The sequence below is a fragment of the Halichoeres trimaculatus genome, unplaced genomic scaffold (genome assembly GCF_033239565.1).
Source record: "Halichoeres trimaculatus isolate MK-OKI-2021-1 unplaced genomic scaffold, fHalTri1.1 fHalTri1_scaffold_2, whole genome shotgun sequence".
Taxonomy (NCBI): Eukaryota; Metazoa; Chordata; class Actinopteri; order Labriformes; family Labridae; genus Halichoeres; species Halichoeres trimaculatus.
Genome location: NW_027437180.1, coordinates 12,617,505 through 12,625,569, shown reverse-complemented (window position 1 = coordinate 12,625,569; position 8,065 = coordinate 12,617,505). Strand labels below are relative to the sequence as shown.

Genomic DNA, 8,065 nt, shown 5'->3' with positions numbered 1-8,065 from the left:
AGCTTTTATTGATTCATAACCTCTTTTGCCTTTTCGCAATGCTATAGAAACTTTTGAAACAACCTGTTCTAGCTCAGACATGTATTGAGCATAGAAAATGTATTCTACATTTTTTCCAAATCGACCATCAGCATTTAAGATCCTGTTGGTGAAATACCTACATAAAGTTAATTTATGCTGTCTAAGCTCATGATAAGTATTAGTACCCTGCGGAAATAATACTGGAAAACATTTAGCTTCATTTGCCTCATCACACAATAATCTCACAGGGTTATTTCCTTCAGCTGGGGCTACATTTAAAGTCTCATCAAAATATTGATCTAATGCTTCCTGACCAATATCTACTGGCATGAGACATGTATCTTGAAACATGCAATGTTGCTGTCTATCATGCAACAACTCATCCTCAACAACATCTGCAGCCAGTTCACTATCAACCTTATCTGCATTGTAAATTTCTCCACAAGTCATATCTTCTTCTCTACAAAATTCATTTAACCACTCCTCATTAAACTCTATGTCTCTATAATGAACATTGGTGTGTTTTAAATAACTCAAAGCTCTACGTATACGCATTGGGTCAACAAACTGATATTCATAATGTCCTTTATATGTTAATTTACGCTTTAATTTCACTCGCAACAAAGATCCTTCCATATTAGAACGTGGCAACAAATTGTCTGTTTGCACAATATTAGCTGGAACACAAGTAACTGGTCCATGAACTCCATTTTGCCCACCTTTAGGTAATGCTAACATTTTCATAAATGGTATATTTAATGCAATCAAATGCTGTTCAAGACTGTTCAAACATGAGAGCTCAGGTGGAATGGGATCAAGTTCCAACTTGTTTAAAACGCACTCAGATGGGAATTCTCCTTTATTAATTTTGTAATGGCAGGTGTAACAAATCCACATCTGACCCATTGGGGAATCCATCAAGCTACAAGGTAATTCACATTCTTCACTACACTCATGTAAAAAATCATCTGTTAAACATGTTTCTGCTATTAAAGCTGATGCCCTGTTTTTGCTATAGTCATTTTTTTTACAACTTAACACCTGATGTTTAAACAACAACTTGTGACAAACACAACAAGCAAAATCTGATCCATCCTTAACTTTCTCTAAAAATTGTTTCATAACAAAATCAAATTGCTCTGACTTTGTTTTTTTCTTTTCTCTCCTTAACCTATTACCTGCTGCAACATTTTTCCTATGCTCTGCATCATCACGAAACTTCTTAATGCTAAGAGCTTTCACACGTTGATTGTGTAATTTATCAACTCTGTAGTTCATTATACTCTTTATTTTCTTTTTTTGTCTATGTAAGGGATTTGTTTCATATAGATCTTTACTTTGTTTTTTCTTTTTTTCTCTATGTAAAGGATTTGTTTCATATTGATCTTTACTTTCTTTTTTCTTTTTCTCTCTATTTAAGGGATTTGTTTCATATAGATCTTTACTTTGTTTTTTCTTTTTTTCTCTATGTAAGGGATTTGTTTGGTATTCTTCTATACTCTTTTCTTTCTTTATTTCTCTATACAAAGGATCTAATTGGTAATACATTTTCATTCTGTTTTTACTCATGCCTTTTAATTTTGCTTGAAACACCAAATCAGTATGATATTTCAATTTCTTGTTTTCCTTACTTGTGTGCTGTATTTTCTTTCTATTCATGTCATAGTTCCATTTCTGAAGACGATTCTTTTTTCTTTTTAAATATTTAGATGATTTATCTGAATAGTTTTGGGAAACATCAACCTCCACAGGTTCAGCTTCATGAGGTGTATTTGAAGAGAAGTCTCCTAAACACATTGCTTCCTTGTCTGTACTCCGATGTCTTATATTATATCTCACAGAAGTTGCCTGACTGACTTTACAATATTGATAACATGTTTGGGATTTAGGCTGATTTACACAAACAACTGTCTCATAATGGTTCCCATAACAGTTTTCTAAATAAATTCCCTGACTTGACATTTGTGTATTCCTGCAACTATATTGAAGCCAGCGATCTTGACAGTATGTAAATAAATTTACTCTTAAAAAGTCTGCTGCTGCTTGAATTTCTAATTCTGTTGCCCAGCTACCAAGGTATTTTATTCTTGATTTACTTAGGTAGTCTTTCACAGATGAATACTCACTTCTCAACAGACTAGTATAGTCCACCTCATTACTTTGTAGCTGCTTAACAACTGCAAGTCTAAATTTCCTGTGATAATCCTGTGTTCCACTTACAGCTTGACTAATTGCTCTAAAAAAACAATTACCATCACCAGCTATCTTCTCATTTCTACATGGAGCCCCTAATGGACCTATTTCAGTAGATACAGGATCAACTTTGTCACACTGGATCTTTAACTGTATGCACAAAGACTCTGACACTGCCTTACTAAGAGGATTAAACATTAGTTGGTGACTACTCATATCACTAAGAAACTCTACATCTAAATCAATATCATTAACATCCCTTCTTTTCAACTTCTTACACATTAAACCTCCAGCTACTCTTTTGCGTTTCCTAAGTCTTCCACTCTTGCTGCACCTCATCACTGCCAGATGGCTAGAACTTTCCATCAAACTACTTCCAAACACTCTGTTTGTATTTTGCACAATTTCTGAATGTGGCGGACACACATCACTATGAACAGTATCTTCATGCAGAGAGACAAAAACACCCGTAATCTCAAATGGCTTCTCATATCTAGTCATTGTTTTTGCAAGTCTATGTACATGATGAAAAAGTTCATCAAGAGTGCTAAAATATAAAACAACACTCTTCCCCCTAGAATCTACAAGCCCATTAGGACTTCGAGCATGAGAATCAACAAGTGCATACTGTCCATTTTGATGTATGATAGCACAGGTGTTTGCACACACTGTCAAAAGACATGTGTTATAGTTACGAAACATCTGTGTCAATCCGTCTTTCAAACTGAAATGCACCCCGGATGTAATTAATTCACCGTAAGTAGTATCAACATTTCCACTGACAACATCACCATAGAAAAAATCTAACCTCTGTCCATGAACAACATGCTGTGTGGGCAGTTCAGTGGCAAGGAGATAGTGATCTCTGGTATCACTGATCAAGTTGTTCTCTCTTAAAGAAGAGTACAACTTGTCCCCTGACACAAGGACCTCATCTAAGGTATGTGACTGCCATGAAAACACACTCTGAATTGTGTGTTTAGCTAAACTTACCAGGCTTATGGCCATGCACTGTTTCCCTGCGTGTTGAAAGCGAGCATCTCCCTGATGGAATGCGCCCTGCACAGACCCTACTCGATGTGGAGGTGTGACAAAACTACTTCCCTCAACCTTAGCTTCAACTTCTATGTTTCCATTACTGTCTGCAGCCTCTGAGGAGCTCCCTGCACTAAGCTCAATATCACTGTCTACAATTTCAACATCACTGTCTGCAGTTTCAACAACACTATCTACAACCCTTGTGGAACTGTGCGCACCAATCTCAACTCCCAACTCAGCTAGATCCATGCGGACAACAGCATAGCACTGTCCTTGCAATGACTTTTGCAGACCCCTGATGTGGCACATCAAGTCATTCAGGCATGTGGTAAACACAGCCACAGATCTGCCACAGCTCGAAGCAAAGCCAGATTCATCTCGTCTACCACAGTCAACAACCACAAAGTAGTTGTTGTGCTGTATGATAACTGTACAGGCATTATCGATGCTAAAGAGACACATGCCTGTACTCATCAGCAGGTCTTGAAGCTTCTCATACAACAGAGCCTCTCCACTAGACGTAGCAGCAATGTACTCTGCCAAGTCAAGCTCAAGTCTCCACTTCTTACCAAAAACACTACGCTTTTCAACTAGCTGAAAGAACTTGTCCTTCTCTGCCAGATTGTGACTCTCCTGTGCTATAAACGCATACAAGTCACTACCCTGTGACCTGATCTCATCCAGGTCTCTACCACGCCATGTACACACAGGTGAAACTTTGTGCTTGATGGCAGCTACAACACTACAACATATTGCTGTGTTAACATCAGGACGCTCACCACTGCCTAGTCTTAAAGTACTGGCAGAAACTACAGGTCTGGGTAACTGCTCACTACAAACACAAGACAGACAACAAATATCACTCTGACCTTTGATGAATCTTTGAGAGCGATGTTTCGCGCTACCTTCCACCTCAGGGGCCTGGGCAGGGCTGGCACGTGGAGACACGGGAAGCACAGGGGACACAGAGGACACAGGACACGCTGGGGACACGTGGGGCACTGGCACCTGATCAAAAACAAAACAGGTCAATTACCAGCATAGACAACACAGATATGTCACTGATATAAGTCAAACCTATTGCTTGAACCATTACAGTACTTATGTGACATTCAATCAGTATGAAGAACAAACAAAAAACATTTTATTGTTAAATTAAACACCAACCTCCTCTCCAACCATCTCAGGCACGACAGTAGCAGGTGTGGCCTGGGACTTCACACCTCCTACACACGGCACTGCCTCCGCCTACAAAAACAACCACAGTCATGGATGAGTTCTCAGACTGCAGTTAACTTGTGACACTGTTACTTAAATAAAACAAAACATTGTTTGCCAAAATAATCTTATAAAACTCACCTGTCGAACGGACCGACTCCTCTTGGAGACAGCAGCCTTCTTCTGTTCCACAAAGGCCTTCTAATGAAAATACAAGTTACAACATTATACACAATGAAATAAGTTTGGACTGGGTAACTGGGTTACTGGGTAATATAAACACAGAGTCTATGAATATTACCTGCTTGCCCTTGGGAACAGGTCTGCACTCTGCAGGAGCAGGCAGATGAGATGGAGCAACCTTTTCCATCTCATCCAACAGCGCAGCGCTAAACCAGACTGGTGTTAGCGGGATGGCACACTCCTTCAGGACCTGTGAAATTACAACACAGATACAGTTCTTAAACTGAACAGGTGTAATGAAATACAATGATACATAAATTTACTACAAAGCAAACTTAGCACTATTTCAAACATGTAAACTATGTATAGAATGTTTGCTTGCTTTAAGCACAGCACCTCAGACATGTCCGCAACTCTGTCAACAAGATGAAACATTACAAACCTGCTTTCCAACCATCCGCTTCTTAGGAACCACACCAGAGGAGAGAGATGATTCCCCTGATGAGCTCCCCTGTCATTCAAAGAAACACAGTTTGTAGTTATTATCATTGAACTTCAGTGCACACAGCGTATACATTTACAAATCTTTCAAAAAACTATCAACAACTTACCCTTCTGCGCTGTCTCACAGTGGTCCACTCTGTGAAGGGGTTCACTGGAGGACGCCGAGTAGGAACTTCACCTCTCACCACAAGTCTAGGCTTGACCTGTGGGACAGAGGGCTTGGGAGGTGTTGGAACCTGGACGCATGTTGTCTGTGGCAGTGGCTTCAGGGTCTATTTAATGACATAACAAAACACAGTTATTAATAAGCAGGTCAAATATAACATTTAAAACATACTAAATTGGTATTATTACAGATAACATAGTAAGTGCAATAACCCAAATGCACTGATTAGTAAAGAATTCACATTCAATGCAATGAACCATAATCTTTTTATAACACAACACAACTTACATCGTACGCAGCCTGCCATAGCAGCCGTGCAAGGATTGGCATCCCTGCAGTATCAGACAGGTGAATCTGTTGAAAAAACATTAAGCAAAAATTATTAACAACACTTTCAGTGCTAAAGATGACCAATTTATGTCATAAGTGAAAGTTCTACTTACACCATCTCTGGCCCACAAATCAGTCTCTCTCAAAGGGAAATGTTCGAATGCTGGAAAGTACCTCACACCTTAAAAAATCAACAAGACAAAGTATGAGATACTAGATACAATTGTGTTTTCATTTACACAACCACATTAAACAATACAACAAATTCTGCTTTAAAAAGCAGACATACCCATTCTAGCAGAAACTCTGTGGTATTCCTGACTCATGGCCTGCTGCAACTGGAGATTGCTGGAGATCCGAGGAGGAAACTCAAGCACTGCAACCTAAAAAATAAGGCAACACATGTATAAACATTTGTATTGTATTGACAAACCTTTCACATTTCCCTTTCAAACCATTCAATATGCCAACAAGAACACATGTCAATACGTACGTTGGACCAACGTTCCATGGCTGCAGACAAAAGCATGGCAAAGTCTGCACTTGCACTCTCGATGGTCTTGGAGTGCGTCAGGTTGTTGCTGGGTGCCACAAGAACCACTGCTGCAGGAGTACGGGGAACCTCAGCGTGGATCAGCTCGATCCTCTCCTCGTGTGCAGCAGCCCCTGGTGTCGACATGATGCCAAAGGAAAACAGTCCCTTTGGCATCTCCACGAACCCATCAACGATGGCTCGCAGGTGGGAGTCACCAACCAAAAGGACAAACTGGAACAGCAAAACATAGTTGGAACATCACCTACTAGCCAATGAATTTACAACTCTACACATATAAAATAAAAAGAAAAATTCAATTTTTTATACCTCCTTGTCAGAAGACTCAGGTGGAATGACCAACTTGTGACTCTTCCTGGTCAGAGTGGAAACTGGCCACCTGAGGATACGGTGGCGCTGTCCCGTCCCTTGTACTATGAAAGAGAAATCAAATTTCCCCAACTCAATCACAAAAGTAATGACAAATGCAAAAGCAACACCTCTAAGATACACCAACAGTAATTAGTTCAACAAAAACAAAGAAATATAATTTTCCACATACCTGCTTCATCTTCTTCCCGTGCACGACGCCACGTGGGGGTGATGTCAAGTGGCTGTCGCTCTGCCAGTCTACGGGCTGCTGCCTCGGAACGACGAGAGGACTTCGTTCTAGGCATGTGGACTAAATTATATTAAAAAAAAGGGACAAAGGAAATGAATGAATATGAGTATTAAAAACATACACTGAAACATGTTTTTAGGTAAATTCATTTATGAATATACAACATCAACATAACATACCTCGCAAACGCACCAAACCAACTGTTGAAAATTACCACGGTATGACTTTCTGCCGACTGCAACTGTAAAGAAAAAAATGCAGACTTTACAAACCATTGCATTACACAGGCATATTACTCAACACAAAATGTAGCAGTTGTCACTAATCAATCAATGTAAATATATTTGTCCCCAAATAACATTTACTGCTTCATCTAAGAACTGTGCCACAGGTCCTATTAACAAACCAGCAACTCTGCTTTATAAAGTTGATACTACAATAAAATTGTGTGTAACTGTTCTATATCACATAACACAAGTTATCTCAAAGCTAAAACTTCTTCCACCCCTAGTAAACACTTGATCCATGAATCCACCCGACTTAGGCCCCTAATTCTTGTAAAACAATGCCTAAATTGTTGCCATTTAAATGACAACCTGGAGTATCTCCTCAAGCATAACACACTTAACCTCAGGGTTGAGTATTGTGTAATGCTAATGTTGAGCAATGACAATAACAATAAAATGACATTAATTACACTATTGTACCTTATCCCATTTGCACATTGATAAAATGTCTGGATATTTGTTTCATTCTTTTGAACACTGTAAAAAATACTAGGATTTTTGCTTTCTATTTCATCATACACAAAATCACTTTCTCATGGTAGGCTGTCATTCATGGCATTTCCTTCATACACAACATATCCCTGCTACAGGCTGAGGAGATGTTCACTACTTGCCAATGTTTTTGCCTATATCGTGAACACAATAACATCAAGTCTTTATTACTTGTGCTAATAATTATCACTACACCTTCATTAAAAATTCTAGAATTTAAGTACTGTATAAGCCACAGACATCTCAGATGGGTTCAATTTTGACAACCACCGCTGTTAGCTGAAAGACAACTCTAATACACTGGGTGGCGCTGTCGTGAGAAAATACCGCCATGAGACTGCTGCCTGCAGTGACGCAGCTGGATACTATCGAAACTCAGGAAATGGGGCGTGTTTTACAGTAGCGCTGCATTCAGCCATTTAACAGGACGAACTGTTTGTTAGCACCAACGACGACGTGTGTTGGATCCAAAACTACGC

The 8,065-nt window shown here is 39.3% G+C and overlaps 1 protein-coding gene across 1 annotated transcript; it reads right to left on the bottom strand.

Annotated features, from left to right (window-relative positions):
* Positions 1-4,061: 4,061 nt before the first annotated feature.
* Positions 4,062-6,862, bottom strand: LOC141785365 (uncharacterized). The gene is made up of 13 exons (XM_074663677.1): positions 6,748-6,862; positions 6,516-6,619; positions 6,147-6,419; positions 5,943-6,036; positions 5,767-5,834; positions 5,612-5,677; positions 5,265-5,429; positions 5,096-5,164; positions 4,772-4,903; positions 4,612-4,671; positions 4,420-4,500; positions 4,158-4,260; positions 4,062-4,084 (listed from the first exon to the last, which is right to left on the bottom strand). Exons 1-13 carry the CDS (start codon positions 6,860-6,862, stop codon positions 4,062-4,064), a joined length of 1,353 nt encoding a protein of 450 aa, XP_074519778.1.
* Between the last annotated feature and the right edge of the window lie 1,203 nt (positions 6,863-8,065).